Genomic DNA, 27,468 nt, shown 5'->3' on the forward strand with positions numbered 1-27,468 from the left:
TGTCAAGGGGGGGGCAGAGGAGGACACAACTGTTGGGGCGGGGGGGTTTAAGAGGTATAAGGGAGGACATTGCTCTGTGGGGGGGGGGGGGTTAAGGGAGGCAGAGAAGGTCATTATGCTGTATGGGAGTAAAGGGGGGCAGAGGAGGACACTGCTGTGGGGGGGATTGAAGGGGGGCAGAGGAGGACACTGTTCTGTGGGGGGATTTAAGGTAGGAAGAGGAGAGGAGGACACTGTGCTGTGGGAAGGGGGTGAAGAGGGGTCAGAGGAGGAGACACTACTGTGGGAAGGGGGGCAGAGGAAAACACTGTTCTATGGGAGGGGGGGGGTGAAGGAGGGCAAAATAAGACAGTGGTGTGAATGAAAGGGGGGTGTGATGCGAAGGGGGTTCAGAAGAATTCTATGAAGGGGATGGGGGTAGTAATGGTAAGAGGGGCTGAGAACACTACTGTGAGGAGAAAACTGTGATGAAAAGTGAGGGGCTGTGATGTAAAGGATCTGAGTCATTGCATAAACATGCAATTTGGACAACTGCTCTAAGAAATTTTTTCTGACCAAACCTCTGTAAATTTTAATTCAGTAATCCTGTTATAAAGCCTCGGTTTCCACTTTGGCCGAGAAGTGTCAACTAATCAGTCAGAGTCCCATCTACTGAAGATCATCTGCCAATGCAAATATAACCCCAAATCTTCCTGCCAGTCTCCCTTTCATTCCTAGATGGCCTTCAGCTTTAGATATGTCAAGTTTTGTTTCTATGTCATAGAAAGCAGTTACTGGGTACCTGTTAAGCCCTGTTCTTTTAGGAACTTTAAGAAAATACTGAACTCTACACTCCAGCTGTGGAATCTGTGCCCCAGCCCCCGTCACTCTCTCATATATTGTACTTTTGGCTACTGGCCTAGAATTTAACAACAGAACTCCCTGTGTAAGTACCTAAACCACACCCCTTTGTGTATCTGTGGGTGTAAGCATGCATATCTGGTCCTTCGATAGAACTTTGCATCCATCAATCAAACCAACTGCCTGCGGATGGTATTGGAATTGGCACAACCAGAACACTCCAGAATCTTTGGCCCACTGTTGTACTGTTGATCTTGTGATGTGTGAGTCTTTAACGCTTTAGACCTGTTTGGGATAGCCATAAGCAACATTTCGTTTCTGGAGCAGTTGAACCATTGCAACTTGATCCACACGTTTGCAAGGATTAACAAGCAAAAGTCCTGAATAGGTATCCATTGCATTGCAACAAAACCTCATCCACTTTTTCCCTGGGGCGACTGATAAAGTCAATCTGCCAAATCTCTGCAGGTCTCTCGCTTCTCTTAATCAACCTGGTGGAGTACTTTCGCAATGGCTATTGTCGCACTTATTCACACACTGTACAATGCCCTATTACAGTATTTCATGTCCATAGATGTAGGCAATCCTCTCTGCTGTGCCCATTCACATGTCGCTTTCGGCTCCAAATGTCCGGATTGCTTGTGGGCCCAGTTGGCCATGTTCATCAAGACAGGATCAATTGGCACAAGTGCAGCCACCCTAAAATTTTGTCTGCCACTCTGTATAGTTCTCAAAGTATGGAACTGAGGGCATACTGTAAGTGCCTCAACGTGCCTCACTTTTATGGTGTGGGAGTGAACTTCTTTCCAGATGTAGTTTCAGACTTTTTGGTATCCCCACACCATATTTCCATAAATCATCCAGTCACTGGACCTCCATGTGCACATCCAAATTGTCAGTTCTTAAAAGACAAGCCAGCTGTCAGTATAGATAGTATCATAGAAATAAGAATCCTAAAGTGTCATTACTGCAGCTTTTAACTGCATACTGACTGGACCCTCTGATTCTGGTCTCCTGCAAGACTGTGTTTGTACTTGGGTTGTAGGATGCTGCTATCCACTAATGCCCAGATGAAGTGACTATGGAGGAGCCATTAGTTAATCTTCTTCTCTTTCTTCTGAAAGAGACTCAAAGGATTGAGCTTCTTGAATAGGGAATTGCTATAGCACAGGAATTTATTTTTCTGGCTGGGTACTCATAAAAGTGACAAGCCCTGCCAATTGCTTTTAAATGTCTCTAACATCCCCGGCTGCACTACACGTACCCCCTTTTACTTGAAAGTACCACTTCCATTTCAACATTGTCTGGTTCTAAGGTGCAGTTACCCTAGTGCTATTGGCAATGCAGTATGGATGGTGACCAGGTCCTTTTGCTGTAAACGTCTCTCTCTACATGTTGAAGTTACTTATCTAGGCATGAGTATCTGTTCTGTGTCCCTGTCAGTTGTTTGGACCAAATACAATCAGTCCCTTTCCTTTTTTTTTTTTCATTTTACTGCCACAGGCTCCAAGATATGGTCCCATCCTTCTCCACTACATTCAGCTGAAATGGTTCTCCTGGTCTCGCAGGTCCTATTCCCTGCAAAATAGATTCTTTAGCAGCAAGGACTGCAGTCTGCTGCTCCGAACCCCATGAGAACTGAATCCAATGAGAGAACGTATTTTTTCTGGTAACATAGTATATTGTATATAGGCCTCAGGATCTGTCCAAGATATAAACAATCTTCAGAATCATACAACTCCAATGAACTTCTGTGCCTCTTTTTTTGGTAGTAGGGGCTACAGTCCCTGGATAGTTTGCACAGTTGTCTCAGGAATTTTCCTCTGTGGCCCAGTCCACATCATTCCCAGAAATTTCACCTCTGTAGCAGGTTCTTGGACTTTGTCTTCATTTATAGGCCATCCATTTGCAGTATCAGAAGATTTTTGTTCAAAACTAAGTTGATACACCAAAATCACCACGCATCTGAACCACCAAGACCTAAAACATACCTTTTAATGCAAATTTTTACTTAACCACTTAAGCCCCGGAAGATTTTACCCCCTTCCTGACCAGGGCCTATTTTGCGATTCGGCACTGCGTGACTTTAGCGGACAATTGCGCGGTCATGCAACGCTGTACCTAAACGAATTTGGCGTCCTTTTTTTCCCACAAACAGAGCTTTCTTTTGGAGGTATTTGATCACCTGTGTGATTTTTTGATCATGCGCTATAAACAAAAAAAGAGCGTCAATTTTGCAAAAATAACAATATTTTTCAAATTCTTTTATATGAAATTCCCCAAAAAAAATTTAAAAATCAAAATTTTTTAACATTTTAGGCCAATTTGTTTTATGCTACATATGTTTGGTAAAAAAAAAATCGCAATAAGCGTATTTTGATTGGTTTGCGCAAAAGTTATTGCGTTTACTAACTAAGGGAAAGATTTTTGTCATTTTTGTTGTTTTTTTTTTATCGAGTAATGGCGGCGATCTGCAATTTTTTTTGCGGGACTGCGACATTGTGGCGGACAGATCGGACCATTGACTGACATTTTTGACACTTTTGGGGTTACCAGTGACATTACTACAGTAATCAGTGCTATACATATGCACTGTTACTGTAAAAATGACACTGGCAGTGAAGGGGTTAACTTTTTTTGAGAGGGGGGGTTAAGTGTGTCCCTAGAGGCGTGCTTCTAAATGTGATTGGATGTGGCTTGAGGTGTAAGAACAGAGATCAACGGTCCTACATAGCAGAACCGTATGATCTCAATTCTTACACAGGGGAGAATGACAGGAGGCTTTGTTTACACTAGCCGTCTGCCTTTCTCCCGCTATAACGGACAATCGCGAGTGCCCGGCGCGGGGGGATCTGTGAGCGAGCGGGAGCGCGCCTCCGGCGGCGCGCGCTCGCTCCCTAGAGCCTCACAGGCTAGCGAAGTAGAACTACATCGCTTTGCCTGTGAGGGGCTGACTGCCGACGTAAATAGTCGTTGGGCAGTTGGCAAGTGGTTAAGATCTTTATCTGAAATTTTCAAAAGGATTACTGTAACAAGGTGGCTAAATCCCAGCAGGGAGAGCTATGTTCACGTAATGAGAAATCTTACCCCATAACTTTCTAAAAAAGTGAATGCACATTCTGCTCTGAGCATTTCAAAAGAATCCAAAATATTGTCACTCAATATGTAAAGGAACTATAGCTCCCCCCTGATAAATTCCATCAGCATATTAGGGATCAAAAAATCAGCAAATTGACCCTAAAAGCCAATATGTTTTGCCTGTAAAACAAGGATTCGTCAGGGTTGCGATTGATACACAACAAATGTGGCCATGTCCTGGGTTTCCCCAATATTTATATTGTTCTCAATTTGTACTCTGACATCATCACGTCACGCACATGTATGTAAGATGTCAAGCAATGTGATTACATCATCATGTTGCTACCTACGATGCATGTATTGACTTCATCATATCACAACGCTCCTATGCATCATGATATCACTGTGCTACAAGCTCCACTAGACATACAGGTTCTCTGTCACATCTTTCTCTGCTCATGATGCCTGACAAGGGTATCACCATAGCTAGCAAAAAGTATTTGAGCTTGGATGTGTTTGGTGTTTACTTTTTTGCACTACTTTTTATTTATCTAGAACAATTGTTTTGATGCCTCCATTCTCTTGAGGAGGCAGCATTACCCAAGAAATATGTCAAAGAACCTTTGGATTCCCCTTACAGCTATTTGGGAATCTCTCTCTCTAATTATATGAAGGCATAATATTCTGGTCTTGCATTTTAAATGTTGTTGCTTATATTGTATTTTGATGAATATATATTAACCTTCTTAACGGTTTTCTTGAGTGTGGCTCGGGGTTAGTTTTCAGTACCAAAAGCGGTAACCGAGAGCCACACTCAGGATTACCCCCAGAATGAAACTCACCTTCCCCTGCGATCCCCCGCCGTCCTCCCCAGCCTTCCTGCAGTCTTCCTCTCGCTGCCCTCTCGCTCTGTGCTCGGCTGATGCCGACACCTTCTTCCGGTTCTCTTCCCTGCGAGCGCCGCGTCACAGGGGGGTTCTTTTAGCTCAAAAACGCTTTTGGATGAATTGGAAAACAGCAACGGTGTATAGGAATTATTTGAAGAACTGAGTTTACTTCCTGGGTTAATAGGCCAAAGTTTATCACTTGCTCCCGGAATCCTGCCATTAGTCAGACTTTAGGTTTAGGTCCAAGACAAGTGCTTGTTTATACTTTATTTACAACTACAAAAACATTTTTGATTTTTGTTTGGTATTTTGCATCCAACTCACCTCTGAAAAACCCTCGTATTAGAGGTGAAACATGTTGGCTTTTGAGGGGTCACTTTGGGGAGTTTTTGATCACTTAAAATTTATTTATTTGATCACTCGAATTTATCGGGGGGAGCTATAGTTCCTTTAGATATTGAGTGACGATATTTTGGACCCTGTTGAAAGCGAATATGCTCAGAGTAGGATCTACATTCAGATTTTGAGGGCATTTTCCTATGTTCATGAACACAGCTCTCTCTGTTGTAATTTAGACACCTTGTTAAATTAATCCTTTTGAAAATTTGGGAATATTAGTGTAGATCTGCATTAAAAGTTATGTTTTAGACCTTGGTGGGTCAGATGCATGGGGATTTAAGCGCATCGCCTTAGTTTTGATTTACAGTTCCCACATAGCGACTATTTAAATATTTGAATTTTGATAATCAGACTCCTGTATTTGTAAACATCTTTTGTCCCAGAGATAAGGATGTCATTAATTTAGTGAAACATAGTGACTTTCAAATTCAGGATACCTAAATCTCAGGCAATTAGTCCATGACAATTAGTGTAGCCTTGAGGAAGCATAGGGAAAGTGTACTGGCAGCTATCCCACACAAATCATTTCCAGATATGTTTCTCCAGGAGCTGTGTAATTCCATTGTCCCTCATCTGGCCATTCCATTCAACATTAAATTTGACTTTTTGGACTTTGGTCTAAGTACTTTGAGCGCTGGAATAATTTATGTGCTACTCTGTACATAATCTACTGTTTTGTTGTACCTAAAGATGAGATACTGCAGAATTTCTGAAGAGAAGGAAACAGTCGGGAAAGCTGTCAGGGTTCGAAACACAGCTCCTAGTGCAGAGAACATCAGCCTACATTTAGAGGACAAAGAACAGACCCTTCCTGTTAGCCCCATACAGATTCCAAAAACTGCACATGAACCCAAAATCAAATCCCTTTATCCTGGGGAGGAGATAGAGGGTCTCAGAAAGGGGAACTGGGAGTTTCCTTATCCTTTATGAAGTGAAGGTGGGTCTCCTGTGATGACAGGGAAGGCAGTGATGGCATGAGACTTACATCCATCTGTACCTGTCACTGTATGGTGGGTAAAGTCATCTTATCTCACATATAGAAATTGGGGAGATTATTCAAGAGTCAAGACCTATTGAGAATAGGGATCATTAGACCTGCTGTATGTTCTTATGGAGTTCCCAGTAAAGGAACCTGATGGACATATTGAATGACTGTGGAATACAGAGGCCTAAAAGTGGCACCTCCATTGAAGTTCCGTGTTCCTGCTATGATTTCCATCACTGAGAAAACTGCAAAGGAAGCAGGAGAATATCATGCTGTGATTGACTTTTCTAATGCCTTCTTTTCAATTTCAATACACCAGGACCAGTTTACATTTAAAAATGTCCATCTATAAACTTTTTATTGTACAACAATTGTATTGGTTTTCAAAGAACACAAAACTAACTATACGATTATCATACGATGTGTTATCATACGATCAACATTTTTGTGCAATCCGATTATCGTGCGATTGCTTTGAGACCGGTATTTTTCGTATGATTTTTGGATAGTGTGTACGGGAACAAACCTGTTTGTTTTTTTTTGTTTTTTTCAATTTACTTTAACAGACCAAACTGAAAAAATGGCAGTTAAGAGGATTAAATTATTTAAACACTGACATGTGCTTAAAATGGTCGGCATTTATTCAAATTGTTCCCGTAAATCTTGCAGGTGTTAATGTATGGAAATGCATTAAGAAACCAAATCAGATAATGCTAATCAACATATAGAGTAAGATATGTTCTGGTCGCCAGTCCTCAGGAGGGACATGTTGGAGCTGGAGAGAGTTCAGAGAAGGGCAACTAAACTAATTAGGCGATTGGAGGACCTTAATTATGAAGAGCATCTGCAATCGCTTGATTTGTTCTCCCTGGAGAAGAGACGCCTGAGAGGGGACATGATAGCAATTTATAAATACCTCAATGGTGATCTCAGCATAGAAAAAAAGCTATTCAGTCGAAAGGATTGCATGAGGACTTGAGGGCACACAATGCGATTAGAGGAGAAGCGTTTTAACCTCAGGCAACGTAGGGGGTTCTTTACTGTTAGGGCTACAAGATTGTGGAATTCTCTACCACAAGAGGTGGTTTCTGCGGGTAGTACAGTGGCTTTCAAAAGACTCTTGGACGTACATCTCAAGAATCAGAACATTCAGGGGTATGAGAGATGATTACGGCCATACACACCGACACAGGTTGAACTTGATGGACTGTTGTCTTTATTCAACCTCAACTACTATGTAACTATGTAACTATGTTAGGGTCAAAATAAGACTTGCAAAAACCAGAGTCAATGTATCCACCAAAAAAATAAAAATCGATCCGTTACCTTACTTATGCCTGACGATCCTCCAAACTAACCTTTTTTTTTTTTCCAACTTGTTTTAACTGACCAAACTGACCATCTATTCCACATTTTTCACACAATTGAGGCCATAAGTTTGCCATGTATTTCTGCAGCTGATGATAGGCTATGTGGAACAAAGTATTAGAGCCCGGATTTCTTCCTCTTCATGCTATGCAGAAGATGCTATGACCCCAGCACCATGTCTTGGGAAAGAATGGGGCAAGGTCACCTGCTGCCCCATACCCCAGGTATTTTTGTGAACCCTGACAGATTAAGGAGTAATGGTGGAGGGGGGGGGCAAGAAAAGTATTTGGGATGGGGATGTGCTATCAATAGGACCTGTTGCTTTTACCTTGAGTAGGCAAAGTTGCAGATTCTTTGTAAGAAAAAAAGGGAAAGTGTGAAGAGAGAATGGGAGCGCACACACAGAGGACTTAGTCCATGTAACAGTCTAAAGGTGCTGCCTATGTTGTCTTTAGCGATGCTGCATTTTATATTTACAAAGCAGTGAATGAGACCTTCACCGTACATTGCAGGTTGATTCACTTGTATTAAATGTTTGGTGAAAGTCACATTCACAGATTTTTTTTTTTTTTAACCACTTTACCCCCGCTCACTTTGCTGCTACTGCAGCAAAGTGGCTCGTTCCCGTCCAGCGACGTAGACCTATGTCGCTGGACTCCTGGGCTCACGCGCCGCTGGAGGCTTGCTCCCGCTGTTTTCAGTCACAGCGGGAGTCGGGCCAGGGGAGGAGCAGCGGCGATCGCCGCTGCTCTTACCCGATCGTCGGGGATTGAGTCTGGAGATCCGCCCACTGTGTGTAAACACAGCGGGCGGATCTCTGAAGTGACAGGCAGGGTCAAATTGTAGGGTTCAGCATAGCTGAACCCTGGATCTGTCCTTGTGTCACTCTGTCACCTCCCCCCCCCCCCCACACGTCAGTAAGCACCAGGCATACATTAACCCCTCCATCTCCAATAAAATTAACCCCTTCCCTGCCAGTGTCATTTTTACAGTAACAGTGCATATTTATAGCACTGATTACTGCAGTAATGTCACTGGTACCCCCAAAAGTGTCAAAAATGTCAGTCAAGGGTCCGATCTGTCCGCCGCAATGTCGCAGTCCCGCAAAAAAATCGCAGATCGCGCCATTACGCGTTAAAAAAAAAACACCAAAAATTACAGAAATATTTCCCTTAGTTAGTAAACGCAATAACTTTTGCGCAAACCAATAAAAATACGCTTATTGTGATTTTTTTTACCAAAAATATGTAGCAAAAAACAAATTGGCCAAAAATTAAAAAAAATTTTGATTTTTACATTTTTTTGGGGGGGAATTTCATATAAAAAAATGTGAAAAATATTGTTATTTTTTCAAAATAAACGCTCTTTTTTTGTTTATAGCGCAAAAAAGTAAAAATCGCACAGGTGATCAAATACCACCAAAAGAAAGCTCTGTTTGTGGGAAAAAAAGGACGTAAATTTCATTTGGGTACAGCGTCGCACGACCGCGCAATTGTCAGTTAAAGTCGCACAGCGCCGAATCGCAAAAAGTGGCCTCGACGGAAGACAGCAAAATCCTCCGGTGGTAAAGTGGTTAAATATACCCCTAAGTAGCATTCTTATAGTGCAGTATAGTGGAATGACCAGAACCCTCTGACTAGGGGTGGCTGGTTACTTAAATCTTCTTACAGATACAATAAAGTGATTCTAAAGGCAGTCATCTGCTGGTGTTGTTCCACTGTGTTTTAAGTCAGCGCAGAAAATGGTAGAGCACTTCATGCTTCCCTCTGCTGACCAGCTTTATGGAGATGCTGTTTTAATTTTCCAGCAGGACTTGGCACCTGTCTATACTGCGAACAGTACCAATATCTGGTTTAATGATCATGGTATTACTGTGCTTGATTGGCCAGCAAACTCGCCTGACCTAAACCCCATAGAGAATCTGTGGGGTATTGTCAAGAGGAAGATGAGAGACACCAGACCCAACAATGTAGATGAGCTGAAGGCCGCTATCAAAGCAGCTTGGGCTTCCATAACACTTTAGCAGTACCACAGACTGATCCCCTCCATGCCACGCCACATTGATGCAGTAGCTTATGCAAAAGAAACCCTGACCAAGTATTGAGTACATACTATACTGTACATGGACATACTTTTCAGTAAGCCAACATTTCTGTATTAAAAATACTTTTTTTTTTATTGGTCTTATGTAATATTCTAATTTTCTGAGATCTGAGATACTGAATTTTGGGTTTTCACTAGCTGTAAGCCATAATCATCAAAATTAAAAGAAAGAAATGCTTGAAATATATCACCCTGTGTGTAACTCATCTATATAAAATATGAGTTTCACTTTTTGAATTGAAATACTGAAATTAACTTTTTGATAATATTGTAATTTTATGAAATGCACCTGTGTAATATGTTTGTTATTTTTTAACAAAAAAAAAACAAGATTTTAATATCACTTTAAGGGCTCATGCACACTGCAGCTCAAGGGAGCTCAAAAAAGCAGCTTCCTAGGCGTTTTAAGGCATATGCTCCTACAGACAGAAAATGAACCCCCACCAAACTCACGTTTTTGAGAGGAGCTAGTGCCCCAAAGAGCTCAAAAAAGTAAAAAAATGTCCGAAAGCGCACGAAAACCTTTGTTCCAGCTTTTTGTTTTGTTTATAAAGTGGTTAGGAAAATACTATCTAGGAGGGTTTGTAAAAAAAAAAATTGCTTATGCTCCAAAAAGCTCAAAGAAGCCCAAAGGAGCTTGAGGGAGCTCATTAAAAACGTACACAAGAGCACAAAAAAGCACAAGCTTCTTCAAGCTAAAATAAAAGCTCAAATGCCTGTAAAAGCAGCTTTTTTTTTTTTGAGTTGTAGTGTGCATGAGCCCTGAGAATGAGAAATGAACCTGCCGTTCACAATCTGTCAGACAATCACTGGAAATAAAGTCTTACCACAGCTCTTATAAAACCCATCCCAAATCCTAGTATAGGAGGAACAGTTATAAATGTCCGAACCAGCTCACCTTCTATGTGCTGTCATTGGAGATTGATCCCGGGTGCCCAATCCATGCATTCCTCCACATTGCCAAGTTTGAAAGCACAAGTTGATTGGCACAGACAGAATAAAAAACAAAATTCTTTATTGTAATCTGTTTAAACAGAATGCAGCTTAGGTGAAAAAACCACATTCTTCTGGATCGCGTTTTTATTTTTATTGGCTATGCATTGTTTAAATAGATTCGAATATCTAGGTCACGGTTTCTCAACATTTTTTCGGTCATGTTACCTCTTTGAAATTATGCACAATCTCCAGGCATCCCATTCTACAAAAATAAAAAACGAAACTTTTTGTTTTACATAATACAGAAACATCCACACATGTAGGACAGCTAACGTTAGAGGTTTTCAAAGCAACCATACCTTCACACTCTGGTACTGACTAGTATTCCAGTGTTGTTCTTATCCTTTGGTTTTTCTCCCTTACTAAGCTAACGTGACCCCAGTGCTGCCAGAAAGGGGCAGCAAGGATGCGGTGCAGGTGCCCAATGCCTTTATCAACCAATGAAGGCATTGGCGGCAAGAAGGTTGTAATGGTGCAGAATGAAAATCTGCAATTTTGTGTAACTTAAAGGCAAGCTTCTGCTACTGACTGGCTTCTATACAATTTTTGGCCAATTTTTAGGCATTTTGCCAAGGCACACCTGAAGAAACCTACGGGCATCCTGGTTAAAAAAGGCTGACCTAGGTATCTCTGTGTGGGTGTACCTTTCCCCAGGCATAGTACCCATACATAACACCTGCTGTACATTCCTGTTCTGTAACCCCTATGGCTGGTAAAATGTACTGTCATAAACAAGATTGTGAACCTAATGCTTTTTTTGTCCAGAAAGGCACATTGCTTACATAACAATTTTTAATCTAAATGAATTATTACATATGTTAACCAGTTGCAGACTCCCTAAAGTGAACCTATGGAGAGGCACAGTCTATTTGCCTTAAATAAATCCACCCCATTGCTGTTGATTATAGATAGACTGATGTGTAGACATGTATAGATATAAGCAGGTAGGTGGACTATAGTTTTATGCTCATCTAGCATGTGGGTAGGGTGCAGCATGATGGGTCGACGGCAAAGAATACATTCAGAGGCCAAGGTGGAAGAGAACAGTAGTCTGTGAGTGTCCAAAGAATATATAAACAGGTCTGGCGGGAAGGTACAACTGGCCGGAACCACTTACAAGCAGAAGCAGAGGATTGAGATCTTGGAATGATGCTTACAGCTTCTGCAGCGAGGAGCAGGAATGTGGCCCGGTTGGTCCACTCCCAAGTGGGAGGCTTTCTGTGAGAAGATGGTGTAGTCCCCGCACTTTCCCCACTACTCAGGAACCTTTCCTTGCCGCTAAGCACTGACCCTGGCAGACAAGGAAAATGTCCCTGCACTAGTCACTCGCATAAAGTGTACCAAACCCAGGAGCCAGTCTTAAATAGACTATGCCTGATCCAAGATGGCTGTCAAGGTCACGTGGGATGCCAGCGTCCAATCGGACAGCTGTCTCCTTGTGACCACAGGAAGTCTTAGAGGAACCAAGTTCTTTACAACTTTCTCCCCCTTGTGAATTGCCATTTCAATTGAGTGCCACCTACAGTGGGAAATACATTCTGCACCTGTCTACAACATGTTATTTTAACAACATGCATGAATAAAAGATAAATATTTTTACTGAGAAACCTGTTAAGACAATTTTGGGGTACCCTTAAAGATCCATTCTTCTATCTAAATAAATATATTGTAACTTAGGATGGTGATTCCTGTATCTAAACACTATCATTAATACTGGTCCATATATTTTCTTAAATTCGAATCCAACTTTCTTGGTCTCGTCAATGATGGGGTTCTGAAAAGCTCTCAGAGCATTACAAAACTATAGACTTCCATTTCTTCAGGAGAGTTGGAGGATAGTGATAATGGGTATAGTAATGTTACAACAAACCAGCCACGTAAAACCAATTGATTATGCCTTCTATACATGCCTGGACCCGACCCGACAAGGTCAAGCTCAGGAGCCACAACAGGGATATCACTACTCCAGTGCAGGACAATCTCCTCTAATAATTACACAGCAAGCCATGATGGAATAAACTTTATATTCATATATCTCTTCCAAGGGGCTGGAAAGCCATGATGGAATAAACTTTATATTCATATATCTCTTCCAAGGGGCTGGTGTATCAATGATTTGACAATGACATCCCAATCTTGTGGTCTCTCCTTATATGATACTAGAATATTGCTTTCAAGCCATGCAAAGTTACGTAACGGAGACTCTAAGGTTCAGCTGCACACATAGAGCTTGTAATGAGCCCATCCACATAATTCCCTGGAATTCATAAAGACTATTGCAGACAGATTTTGCAAAAGTGTCTTTCATGTGTTATAAAGGTAGTGCAGAATGTGCCAAATTCTTCTACCGGTCTAGAACTTGAATTTGGTGCACGCTGCACCACTTTTTAGAATGCATGCACAACTGAGCCAGTTTCTCTCTCTGTACACAAAAAATGAGTTGGTCTTAACCACTTGTTGACCGGCCGGGCCCATAGTAAAAATACATAATTACTTTGACGTTAAATATCGGTATTATGACAGCAGCAGCTAGCTGCCAAAACCCCAGTATTCTTTTTTTTCTATGGCCAATTCTCTGTATGATAACAGTGGTCCCACTGGCAGATTTGCTGCACGATCACTTTTAGAAGCGGTGTGGGGGGGGGGTGTTGTTCCCTGGCATACCTGACACATCGGTGAAGCCCAGGAATGATCCGATGGAATCATCAGTAGCTGGCTATGGAGATGAGTGAGACCAACATAGCTGCTACTAGTCTCTACGCCCTTGGAGGACCGGAGGGACGTCTGACGTCACACTTCCAGTTGATGGGCTATAGTAAATCTTATTATTTTTTTTTTTTCAAGCAAAAGTACTTTTTAGGTACTGTAGTTTGTCGCCATTCCACAAGTGTGCACAATTTTAAAGCTTGACATGTTAGGTATCTATTAACTCAGCGTAACTTAGGTGAAAAAAATCAGGGTAACTATTGTGTTTTGTTGGTTTTTTAAATTCATTAAAGTGTATTTTTTCCAAAGAAATTGCGTTTGAAAGACAGCTGCGCAAATCGGTAAACATAAAATCTTACAACAATCGCCATTTTATTCTATAGGTTCTCTGCTTAAGCGAAAAATATTCAATGTTTGGGGTTTCTAAGTAATTTTCTAGCAAAACATACTGATTTAACTACTTCAGGTCCGCGCTATAGCCGAAAGACGGCTGCAGCGTGGACTCTAATTTTCAGGGAGGCCGTCTTTAAACGGCCTCCCAGAAACAGGCTCCCCGCGCGCTCCCGCGAGCGCGCATCGGGGAAAATCTGTGTCGGCCGTGTCCCTTGGACACAGCCAATCACAGATCGTGGTAAATGGCCAATCACAGCGGCCATTTACCACGTGATCGGCCCATGCAATGAGAGATGATCTCATATGTAGACATATGAGATGATCTCTCATCACCAGCGCTCCTTCCTCACACAGAGACTGCAGTGTGAGGAAGGAGAGAGCCGATCAGCCGTTCGGGGACACAGAAGAATGTAATCAGGGCACTGATCAACAGTGCCCTGATTACACAAGGTAAAAAACATACACAAAGTGCCCACCATCAGTGCCCACAGTGCCCGCCATCAGTGCCCCCATCAGTGCCCACAATCAGTGCCCATAGTGCTGCCAGTCAGTGCCCATCAGTGCCTGCTCATCTAGGCACTGATGAGCACTGACTGGCAGCACTATGGGCACTGAGTGTGGGCACTGATGGTGCTGCCCATCAGTGCTCATCAGTGCCACCCGTCAGTGTCCATCAGTGCCATCCGCCAGTGCCCATCAGTGCCGCCTATCAGTGCCCATCAGTGCCGCCTCTCAGTGCCCAGCAGTGCCACCTCTCAGTGCCACCTCTCAGTGCCCAGCAGTGCCACCTCTCAGTGCCCAGCAGTGCCGCCTATCAGTGCTCATCAGTGCCGCCTATCAGTGCCGCCTATCAGTGCTCATCAGTGCGGAATATTAGTACCTCCTCATCAGTGCCCATAAGTGCCACTTCATCAGTGCCCATCAGTGCAGCCTATCAGTGCCCATCAGTGCTGCCTCATCAGCACACATCAGTGAAGGAAAAAAATGTATTTATTTTCAAAATTTACTTGCAGAAAATAAGAAAAACTTTTTTTTTTTTCAAAATTTTCTGTCTTTTTTTCTTTTTTTTTTTGAAAAAATAAAAAACCCAGAGGTGATTAAATACCACCAAAAGAAAGCTCTGTTTGTGTGAAAAAATGATAAAAATGTCATATGGGTACAGTGTAGCATGACCACGCAATTGTCATTCAAAGTGTGAGAGCGCTGAAAGCTGAAAATTGGTCTGGATGGGAAGGGGGTTTAAGTGCACAGTAGGCAAGTGGTTAAACTTTTATTCATTCATACGGCTAAGAATAGACCTTGGCTATAAAAGACTGTCAAAGAAAATAACACATCAATCTTTCGTTTCCTATCAGTCGATGGCTAACATTATACACACAGAACTGTAGAAGCCATGATGTAACGTTTACTTTAAGGCTTCACTCACACAGGCATACAGTATAATTATTTTCTGCATGGCTTGGCTTGCTGGCAGAACTAGGAGATTTGCTTAACCACTTGCTGACCAGCTGCTGCTGTACTTCGTTTCGTGTAATATTGAGTGCAGGCACATGCTTATTGGCCAGTGGGGGAGCCAATCAGCAGGTCTGTCCGACGCAATGTCTGCGATCTGCGATCACTCTCCATAGGCAGACCGCTGTTCTGTCAGTGATGAACACAGGGATCCTGTGTTCCTCCTATTTAGGAACACAGATCTCTATGTTCATCTAGTACGTCTGTCCCTACACAGTTAGAAAGCATCCCCTAGGCACACATTTAACTCTTTGATCGGCCCTGGTGTTAACCCCTTCCCTGCCAGTGTCATTAGTACAGTAACAGTGCATATTGTTAGCACTGATTACTGTAGTAATGTCACTGGTCCCCTCTGGAGGTTAGGTGTCTGATCTGTCTGCCGCAATGTCGCAGCCCCGCTAAAAATCACTGATCGCCACCGTTACTAGTAAAAAAAATAAATAAAATAAATAAAAATGCCATAAATCTATCCCCTAGTTTGTAGATGTGATAACTTTTGTGCAAACCAATCAATATACACTTATTGGGATTTGTTCAACCAAAAATATGTAGCAGCATAGGCGTGCGCACAGGGTGTGCTAGGTGTGCCTGGGCACACCCTAATCGCCCTGTGCTGCGCGGAAGAAAGAGACTGTTCTCAGTCCCTTTCTCTGTCTCAAATGTGAGACATCAGGAGCCCGTTTAGACCCCTGATATTTCATTAAAGCCCTTCAATGGGATCCTAAAAAATTGTTAAAAAAAAAATAATATTAAAAATTTATTGTAAAAAAAAAAATGTAAAAAATAATAAAAAAAATAAAATGGTAAGTAATAATAAAACAATATACCACTGCTCTACATACACCAACCTCAGCCCTACTGATATCGTTCACTGTTCTAGTGACAGTGATTGCTCTACTGCTATATATTTATTTCAGGTACTTATATAGCGCTGTCAATTTATGCAGCACTTTAGATATACATTGTACATTCACATCAGTCCCTGCCCTCAAGGAGCTTACAATCTAAGGTCCCTAACTCACATACATACACAGTAGGTCCAATTTTTTTATACAGGATCTAATTAACCTACCAGCATGTCTATATACACACATAGACGCATGTTTGTACAAGCTTCGGGGTGCACACCCTAATGCAATAGGCTGCGCACACCTATGTGTAGCAGAATATATATTATTTATAATTTTTTTTATTGGCTGTGTTTTATAGCAGAAAGTGAAAAATATTGTGTTTTTTTTTTTTTTCAGAATTGTCACTCTTTTTTTGTTTATAGCGCAAAAAATAAAAACCACAGAGGTGATCAAATATTTATGGGAAAAAAAAAGACATCAATTTTATTTGGGTACATCGGCGCATGACCGCGTAATTGTTAAAGTAACGCAGTGTTGTATCGCAAAAAATGGCCTGGTCATTAGGGGTGTTAAACCTTCCGGTCCAGAAGTGGTAACCAATGTTCCCTTTAAGCTGCGCGCATACTCGGCTGCACAGTTTAATTGAGGGTCCGGCGCAGCACAAATTCAGACCGCGCAGCCGCGTGAAGACGGTGAAGGTAGTGAGCAGTGCGGCCGAGAGGCCGCCCATTGTGTGACAATAGCGAATGAAAATTTGCTATTGTCCTGGCCAATCAGGGAGCGGGTCCTCGCGGGGGAAATGCTAGCATCTCTGCATTGATTAGGGGCAATGCTGTGGGCACTCTGCAATTGATTGGGGGCAATGCTGTGGGCACTCTGCATTGATTGGGGGCAATGCTGTGGGCACTCTGCAATTGATTAGGGGCAATGATGTGGGCACTCTGCAATTGATTGGGGGCAATGCGGTGGGCACTCTGCATTGATTGGGGGCAATGCTGTGGGCACTCTGCATTGATTGGGGGCAATGCTGTGGGCACTCTGCATTGATTGGGGGCAATGCTGTGGGCACTCTGCAATTGATTGGGGGCAATGCTGTGGGCACTCTGCAATTGATTGGGGGCAATGTTGTGGGCACTCTGCATTGATTGGGGGCAATGCTGTGGGCACTCTGCAATTGATTGGGGGCAATGATGTGAGCACTCTGCAATTGATTGGGGGCAATGTGGTGGGCACTCTGCATTGATTGGGGGCAATGCTGTGGGCACTCTGCAATTGATTGGGGGCAATGCGGTGGGCACTCTGCATTGATTGGGGGCAATGCTGTGGGCACTCTGCAATTGATTGTGGGCAATGCTGTGGGCACTCTGCAATTGATTGGGGGCAATGCTGTGGGCACTCTGCATTGATTGGAGGCAGTGCTGTGGGCACTCTGCATTGATTGGGGGCACGCTGGTCACTCTGCATTGGCGTCCTCCCTCCCCCCCCCTCCCATTGCTCAGTCTAAAGATTTGCGCTCAGAAATTTTTTTATTTGCTCAGCACAGTAAAAAATTAGAGGGAACATTGGTGGTAACATAGGTGCCTAAAGTTCTGATGTTTAGACACATTCAGAAGAGTACAATTCTTCTAATGGCTTCTGCATGTATGACTTGTATAAAGTACTCGAAATTTCTACTTGAGTAAAAGTACAAGTGCTCGATCAAAAAGTTACTTAAGTAGAAGTGGAAGTGCTCGCAGAAAAAGTTACTTAAGTAGAAGTACTAAAGTAGTCAACATTTTTTTTACTTAAGTATTGCAAGTAGTTTTTTCAAAAAATTTGCTACTTAAGTACTAAAAGTAAAAAGTACCAGTAGTTTTGAAAAAAAATTTCTACTCAAGTACTGAAAGTAGAAGTACAAGTACTGTGTTATGTAGTTATTAAAGAAAGAAGTCAAAAGTTTGAACATCATATTGTTTTTTATTATTTCAAATGATTAACCTGTGTTTGTTAGTAGTTTCTTGATGCACTTTAAGCGCTGTAGCACCATTTATTTGTTTGTTTCATATTTTCTTTTTATTGGAAAGATTTGGTATAGCAGCTTTTATTATACACAGCCTTTATTTTCATATGCGCTGATTTACAAATGACATTATACACATTTTTTTGAACTTCATGAAACCTGCCATCTACTGTTCTGGCAGTGGTAATTTTTTTAAAAGTAACGAGTAACTATGCAGCACAAAAAAAAAAATACTTGAGTAGAAGTATCGAAATCATCGAAAAAATGTAGTGAAGTAAAAGTAGAAGTAGGAGAAAAAAATTCTACTCTAGGAAAGTACAGATACCGCATTTCGGTACTTAAGTACAGTACTTAAGTAGTTCTACTTCGTTACTATACATCTCTGTGTATGCATGCACGTGTTTATGCGCAATTATCTACATACACGCATAAAATTTGCAGATGTGTGGCCCTGGATGCAGTTGCGCCCTACTTTTTTGTGTGTGCGCATTTTCTGATGTAGTTCGGGCTAATTATTGTAGCGCTGCATTTAGATATGCACAAAACCATATGTTGTATGCATCTAAACACAGCATTTTTTTTCTGCCGGCAGGAATGAGCCTTAAATGGTCCTAATGCGATTTGAATCTAATGAGCAGAAAACAATTATTATTGTGTAATGGTTAAGTAGATTTAAAAAGTAGATTAAAAAAAAAGAAAAAACGCTGTCGCTGTAAATGAGGCATTTAAAATGCAATGATAGATTTGTCTATAGGGCAGTGACATTGAGCCAGCAAGTGACAACAAACACAGATAGGAAGCTGGCTGTCCGGTGACACCGATCACTATGTACATAAACACTCAGAAAAGAAAGACGACAAGGCTTCCATATAACCCGAGTGTGGCTAGAAAGAGGTTAAAGCTGCCATCCTTATGGAAACTCCCCACATCCCTTCTCTCATCCCCATAGCCGTCCTCTGTGAGAAGACTTTGTACTCACTTGTTCCCCGCCATGTTGCCTCACTTCTGTATGAAAACACACGCCTCCCCCCTCCCTTTACAGCTAATCTGTATGGGAAGGTGCCAGTTACCCGTGTCATGACATATCAGGAAATAGGTATTCACATTACGCTGGACTCAGTATTGATGGAGACTTTTCATAGCTAATTCAAGCTCATTCTTCAGTTCTAAAGAATGAAAGGAATGTTCCACAGCATTTATAGTCAAACAGGTAGCACAGGCATTTGACCTGAAGGATTGTTACTTACTCTACATCAGGCATGTCCAACCTGCGGCCCGGGGGCCACTTGCGGCCCAGAACTCCAGGCAATGTGGCCCACTGCCCCCTGACAATTTGCTGGGGAGGAAGGAAGTCGGTCGGGGACATGGCCACAGCGACTTCCAACTAACGGTAGGCAGAGGCTGCCTCGGAGGGGAGGGGGGTGATGTGAGCATGTGCAGTGTTTCTGACTGCACATGAAGTGGTCATGGTGGTTAGAGTGTTCCTTTAATATCTCTCAGAAGAAGTAAACCTCTGTATACTGATTCCATTTCATTTGATCGTCCTCTAGTTGTGTTAAATCAGTGCCGGGGGTGCGGCCACGCAGGAAGGGCGTGGCGGCATTTTATTACTTATATACCTTAACTATAGTATATATTTTATAAGCGGCCCGAGAAAATTTCTCTACACTCAACACAAAAGGTTGGACACCCATGCTCTACATTATCATATTTCCTCACGCTATTTCTTATCCTTTCTAGTTCTTCTCCTTCTTTTTTTTACTTTCTTTAGGTTGGTCTTTCCCAACGCAATTTCTTTGGTGTTCACTTTATGGTTTAACCACTTGCCTACCGCCGCACGACTATCTACGTCGGCGGTCACAGGCAAAGTGACGTAGGTCTACGTCGCTAGCCTGTGAGGGTCTAGGGAGCGAGCGCGCACCGCCGGAGGCGCGCTCCCGCGTGGTCACGGACCCCCCTGCGCATGTGACCGGCGGACCCGATGTCCGCCGGTCACTCTGCGATCGTCGGGGGAGAGGGAGAAAGTCAGGCGGCTAGTGTAAACAAGCCGCCTGTCATTCTCCCCGGTGTATGAATGATGATCATACGGTTCTACTATGTAGGACCGTTGATCACTGTTCATACATCTCAAGCCACATCCAATCACAGTTAGAATCACGCCCCTAGGGACACACATAGCCCCTCCCTCTCAAAAAAAGTTAACCCCTTCACTGCCAGTGTATTTTTACAGTAACAGTGCATATGTATAGCACTGATTACTGTAGAAATGTCACTGGTAACCCCAAAAGTGTCAAAAATGTCAGTCAAGGGTCCGATCTGTCCGCCGCAATGTCGCAGTACCGCAAAAAAATTGCAGATTGCGCCATTACGCGTTAAAAAAAAAACAACAAAAATGACAAAAATCTTTCCCTTTGTTAGTAAACGCGATAACTTTTGCGCAAACCAATCAAAATACGCTTTTTGCGATTTTTTTTACCAAACATAGATAGCATCAAACAAATTGGCCGAAAATGTTAAAAAATTTTGATTTTTACATTTTTTTTGGGGGGGGGGGGGAATTTCATATAAAAAAATTTGAAAAATATTGGTATTTTTGCAAAATTTACGCTCTTTTTTTGTTTATAGCGCATGATCAAAAAATCGCACAGGTGATCAAATACCACCAAAAGAAAGCTCTGTTTGTGGGAAAAAAAGGACGCCAAATTCGTTTAGATACAGCATCGCAGGACCGCGCAATTGTCCGTTAAAGTCATGCAGTGCCGAATCGCAAAATACCCCCTGGTCAGGAAGGGGGTTAAATCTTCCGGGTCTTAAGTGGTTAAGCATGTTTTTAAAAAAATGAAATATGTCTTAGGGTTGACGGGGTGGGGACAGTAGGGAAATTGACCATGAAGTCTTCTAATGCTTACCCCCGTCGAGGTCAACCCATGTATGTTCCTTCAGAGCTACTGACAGTGTTTTGTTGTATGATGAGTTATGTTCACTTACCACATTGTCTGTACAATATTGTTCATTTGTTTTCCTATCTTGAATACTCAATAAAAAATTGAAAGACAAACAGGTAGCACAGTCTCCTTAATCCAATCACAATGCAATGTGTCAAGACAGATGTTGATTGTCCAAGAACCAGGGCTCTTTTTCAGCGGGAATGCGGGGGGAACGCATTTCCGGCACCTCCAGCACTGAATGTATGTAAAAGAAAGGGGTGCTGGGTTTGCTACAGTGTCTGTTGATGCTGGAGGATCTATTGTTGCTGGAGGGGGTATATTTTGTGGGGGTTTATGGTTGCTGGTTAGGTCTACTGTTGCTGCTGGGGACCTATTGTTTCTGGAAGGGACCTATTTTTACTGGCGAGAAGTTTATTGTTGCTTGTGGCAGATCTATTGTTGCTGGGTTTTGGTCTTTTGTTGCTGGGGGGGGGGGGGTCAGTTGTTGCTGGGAGGGATTTTCTGTTGAGGGAACAGTCTATTGTGTCAGGCTTCTGGAGCATCTATTGATGCTGTCTACTGGGAGATCTTTTGTTGCTGCTGGGGGTCTATTGTTGCTGGGGATATTTTGATGTGGGTGGTCCATTGTTGCTAATGGGATCTACTGTTGCTGAGGGGGTGCTATTGTTGTTGCTGGCTGCAGGGGATCTATTATACTGCTATTCTTTGTATTATTAACAAATTCCATACAAATGACCTAGTACCACAAAATAATACTTGGTTCTGTATTCTCTAAAAGAGGCAATACTAGGAGGTGGGAAGGGGGTGGAACCAAGGAAAGGTGCACAGAGGAGGGTAGGGGCGGAGACAAGGTTAACTCCGAAAGGGGGAGTTCCTGCACCTTCTAGACTGCACCACCCAGCACTGTGCAACTAGCCAAGTGCCATACTGCAGTCACACTTTGCATGAGAAGAGTCTGCAAGCCATGATGGGAGGAGAGATGCTGCACTGCTCCTCATTGATGTTTGGAATGCTAATCATCCAGAGAGTCCGGTCTGTGCACTTCTACCCATCATGATATCTTCCTGGCTGGAAAAACAGGACAGGGGGAAACCAAACACAATACCAGGTATCCAATAGATTCCTCTAGTCACCTACCCACTCACTGTACTTAAAGTGGGGCTCTATGGCAAAAAAAACAATGCATATAAGAATTAGTAAGATAGTCAAAACTGCCATAAGGACCAAACTTGAAAATAAATCAGCTTTAGATATGCTTTAACCAGTTCTGGACCGGAAGGATTTGCCCCCTTAATGACCAGGCTCTATTTTGCGATTCGGCACTGCGTTAATTTAACGGACAATAGCGCGGTCGTGCGACGCTGTACCCAATCGAAATTGACGTCCTTTTTTTCCCCACAAATAGAGCTTTCTTTTGGTGGCATTTGATCACCTATACAATTTTTATTTTTTGCGTTATAAACAAAACAAGAGCGACAATTTTGAAAAGAAAAAAAAAAAACACAATATTTTTCACATTCTGCTATATGACATTCCCAAAAAAAAAAAAAAAAAATTAAAAATCAAGCACTACTCCCTTGGGAGCTGCTGATTATGGGTTCCCCTGGGTTACTATAAGCAACAACATGACAGTTTGACATTTTTCCCAAGTGTTTTAACTCAGTCAGGAAACAGTCCAGTAGCTTTGGTTTTCGTGTTTTTATTTGGAACTTGGATAGGAGAAGAGAATGAGTGGGATACTCCAACTTTATACACTATGCACAATTGGCTGGGATGACTTGAAAATGCTGAGTAACGCTGAGTAACGCTTGCCACGGCTAGGCCGCTGCTTCACTTTGCCCTTAGCTGTGAAGTATAAGTGAATGAGATTTCTGAGGTAAACTGTACTGCTGAACAACTTCAGGGCCCTTCCTGGCACCCCCTTTGTTCTATTTTTCTATTTTTCAGGGTCAACCACACGACACTCCTTATGTGAGCTGGCTCCTTGATCCCCCTGACTTCCCTTGAGTGTTCCCCTCTCTTAGGCAGACCCTTAGGCAGATCTCCTGGTACTCACGATACTGTTTTTCCCAACAGTCTCTGCTAGCAGCTCCACTTGTGAGTGCTCTGGATCCTCTGCAGCTCAGCTCCACACCCGGTTCACTAGGCCGACCGCCTGGACCACCTTCCTCACATCAGCAGGAGAAGAAACAGACGTCCACCTCCTCATTGGATTTTGCTCCCACCAAAAGACACCCTGCCTCATGCGCTCCCCCGCTTTTATCATCAATCCCATGATGCACCTCTCCAGATGCCAACCAACTCACTGGGACAGTACAAAAGATTGTGTATCATTGGCCAGGTTTCCTCCACTGTCCAACAGGCCTCCCCATTGGATACAGTGGGGACACTCCCTCAGACCAGATGAATACACACTGAGCACAGAGAACAGACCTAAATAAAGTTCAGGCTCCCCTGATAAGCAGCAGGAGCATTAGATGCTTTTACCTAGCACCTGCCTAGTAGGGTGCTACATAGGTTTTTAGGATTTCAGGTTGGAAATATTTGTGAAAGGCAATCGACATGCCTTTCGTTTTTGCATTTGAAGTGGGACCATAAAATCAGGTGGTCAATTATTATTCATTGCTCATATTGGGAATATGGTGACTATGAAAACGAGTTATTTGAGAAATAAGACCTTCTTTTCTTAAAGCAGTAGAAAAAAAAATGGAGTTTTAAAAAAAGAAGAAAAAAAAACCTGCAAGAAAATTGCATATTGTGCTAGTATGCATCTCATACTAGCACATTATAAAATGCTTATCTTAGAATGAAGCCCTCCAGCGGCGCGCAGTCACCGCTGACAGGGCTATCATCTTCACTCTGCCTTTCTTTCGGGTTTGCATGCTCTGGCCGTCTGATTGGCCGAGCCACGATGACATTCCTCCGGTGCATGCACGTGGGAGTCACTGCCATGGCACAGAGCTCTAAGGGACGGTACGGGTATGCTGTCCCTTCACAGACATGCGTCGGTGATGTCACTGACTACATGCAGTGAGAATATCTCCTAAACAGTGCAAGGTTAAGAGATATTCACTGTACCTACAGGTAAGACTTATTATAGGCTTACCTGTAGGTAGAAGTTTACAAAAATACTTTACTACCACTTTAAGAGATAGTGTAGCCATACGGGGTATTTTGAGAAGGGACTGAAAGAAAGAAACAAAAATCCCTCCAATCAAATCAGTGCTTAGCGCAGCTTCTTACAACAGTAGGCATTCAGATGGCCAATTTCATCACATGTCCCAAAAAGGGATTATTCTTCATTTTAGGAAAGTGGACAGAGCGATGCAATTTTTTATTTTTTTATTTTTAATGCCCCATCATCCAGATGCCCATACAGAACTGCTTGTGTGCAGTTGCAGTGCAAAAAAAGTTTCGTAGTACAGAGCCATTTATTTCAAACACAATACAGCAGTTTCAGGCAGTGCTGGGACTTGGTCACCTAGAGCTCAGGGCAAACATACCAAACTGCGCCCCCCCCCCCCCCCCCCACCACCACCATGAGCATTATGCGTTATCAAAGATCCACCAAAAAAGGAAATTGAGCACTAATTTCCATGCTTACCCACTAAGCATAAATTCACCCTCCCAGTACAAATCTGCCCCTGCCAGCACAAGTCTTTGCCCCCCCCCCCCTTCAAGCTCCAATTCTCCCTCTCACCAAAACCCCCTAGCACAAACCCCCCCCCCCCCCCCCAATAAAATCACCCCTCCTAGCACAAATCCTCTACCCCTCAAATTTCCCCTATGAGCACAAATCCCCCCCCCCCCAATCCAATTTCCACCTCCTAACACAAATCCTTCCCCCCCAAATCCCCTGCCCCCTCTCCCAAGCACAAATCCTCTTCCCCCTCCCAACACAAATCCCCCCAAATCATCATTCTTAGCGCCCCTCCTAATTTCCCCTCCTATTCTTATCCTCTGCCACCCACCAAATTTCCCCTCCCAACACAAATACCCCTCTCTCATCCCCTTGTGGTGCCCCCCCAGCTCACATGATACCACAGTGCCCAGGGCAGCCCCTACTTCTGCCCACCCCTTGTTCAGGTTTTGTGGACATCATCAGTGCAGTACACGTGAACATTGCTTCTATGAATTAGGGCTTGAGAGGCAGTGAAAATAATCTGTATGGTTATACTGTCTTGTTTGGGGGGTTTTTTTTTCAGCCCTTTTTTTTTTTTTTTAACCCTCTTTATTGAATGAGGAGAGTTTATAGTTTAGTTTAGCTATTGGGTAACTAGGTAGGTTATATCAATAAGGATGAAAGGTGTCTTGGACTAGGCAAGGGGGAAGAGTGGAGTGGAGGGATTGGAGTGAAAGGAGGTAAAGTATTGCAAGGAGAAGAAAACCAAAACTCAAAAAGCATATAAACAACTTCACAGTGTGGAATTATATTAAGTGTTCGGATGTCATCTAGTGGTGAAAAAAGGAAAGGCAAAGTCAAAAAGTAAACAATGAAAAAAGGAATGTAGCACTACTCCCAAAGGAGCTGCTGACGACGGGTTCCCCTGGGTTACCACTAGCAACGGTAGAACATTCTGGCATGTTTCCAAGTGTTTTTTCCTCAGACAAGGACCAGTCCAGTTTCTTTGGTTTGTAGGTTTTATTAGGAAATTGGATAGAAAAAGGGATAAGTGGGATACTCCAACAGAACTGAGCTATGCACAATAGGCTGGGACGATCTAAAAAATGCAGATTAACGCTGGTTAATGCTGAGTTGAGCTAGTCACAGCTAGGCCGCTATTTCACTTGGCACTTGCTGTGAAAAGAGTCACTTGAGTTTCCTGAGGTGATCCTTTCCTAAGGCAAGCTATTCCATGAAAAAGACTGTACTGCTGAACAACTTCAGGGCCCTTCCTGGCACCCCCTTTATCCCTAATCTTCAGGGCTTAACACTTGGCACCCCCTTTACTACAACACTCCGGGTTAGCGGGCTCCTTGATCCCCTTGACCTCTTTGGAGTGGCCCCCCTCTCTCAGGCAGACCCCCAGGCAGATCCTTAAGTACTCACGATACTGTTTTTCCAGAAGTCTTCTGCCAGCAGCTCCACTTGGTCAGCACTCTGGATCCTGTAGCCCAGCTCATCCCCTTGGCCGGCTGCCTGGACCACCCTCCTCACTTCAGCAGGAGGAGAGACAGCCGTCCACCCACTGGGACAGTCATAAACCCTGGTGCGCTATTGGCTAGGTTTCCTCCACTGTCCAACAAGGTCCCTCATTGGATACAGTGGGAAGACTCCCCAGACTCAACAGGTCACACCTGGAAGCATGTGACAGGCTAACTGACAGCTCAGACCCTTCTGATAAGCAGACAGGGCCACACATATACTTTACCTTGCAACCTACCTAGGAGGGTGCTACATCAAGAAAAAAATAACCTGACACTGTGCACATAGCTCGCCAGTGTGCATCTTAGCATGGTAATATGCGAACAACAGAGGGGGAGGTGGCCCACTCTTTTTGTTTTTGTTCCTACTACCCTTCCTACTCTGCTATTTGTACCCATCACTTACCCCACCCTGCCCCTCATCTCTTTTCTTCTCATTTCATTTCTCTTCGTTCTTAGCTCTCAAAACCCTTTAATCTCTTGCCGACCAGCCAGGCTATGGGGACCCTGATGTAAGGGGGGACTTTGGGATGCTAATGTAAGGGAAGACTTTGGGGATCCTAATGAATGTGGAGTCTTTTTTATAAGGGTGAACTCTGGGGACCCTGATTTAAGGAGAGGGGACTTTGGGGACCCTAATGAAAGTAAACTCTGATGTAAGGGGGTCAGGCCCAGGGAGTCCAGTCCTAAAGCTGTGTAAGTGACCCCTGATAGCTGCTCAGTTCCCCACACACTGACGTTCTGAATACCGCTGCAGGATTGGATGATGTTAGCGGGAGACAAAGCCATCTCCTGCAAACTTCAGCCAATCAATGAAGAAGAGGTATCCAGCCAATGAGGAGTCAATGAGGTGGTGGTGGGAGAGGGTGCAAGTAGCTACTCTTGCCTAGGTGCAAATTAGTCTAGCACTGGCCCTGCTTGTATTGTATCTACAACTTGATTGGAGTCCACCTGTGGTAAATTCAGTTGATTGGGCATGGTTTGGAAAGACACACACCTGTCTTTATAAGGTCCCACAGTTAACAGCGCATGACAGAGCACAAACCAAGCCATGAAGTCCAAGGAATTGTCTGTAGACTTCAGAGATAGGATTGTATGAAGGCACAAATCTGGGGAAGGGTACAGAAAGTTTTCTGCAGCAATGAGTACAGTGGCCTTCATCATCCGCAAAAGGAAGAAGTTTGGAACCACCAGGGCACTCCTAGAATGGGTCGCCCGGCTATACTGATCTATACTGAGTGGTTGGGGGAGAAGGATC

General features: G+C 43.2%; 1 protein-coding gene across 1 annotated transcript in view; it reads right to left on the minus strand.

Annotated features, from left to right (window-relative positions):
* LOC309566089 (para-nitrobenzyl esterase-like) overlaps positions 1 to 19,138 on the minus strand; it is a 46,463-nt gene extending 27,325 nt beyond the window's left edge. The window contains exon 1 of the mRNA XM_082271123.1: positions 19,097 to 19,138. Coding sequence (XP_082127249.1) covers positions 19,097 to 19,110 — 14 coding nt within the window. The 5' untranslated portion in view covers positions 19,111 to 19,138. The remainder of the gene's footprint in view (positions 1 to 19,096) is intronic.
* Between the last annotated feature and the right edge of the window lie 8,330 nt (positions 19,139 to 27,468).

Source organism: Pelophylax lessonae, assembly GCF_965119305.1.
Source record: "Pelophylax lessonae genome assembly, chromosome: 10".
In the NCBI taxonomy this organism is placed as follows: Eukaryota; Metazoa; Chordata; class Amphibia; order Anura; family Ranidae; genus Pelophylax; species Pelophylax lessonae.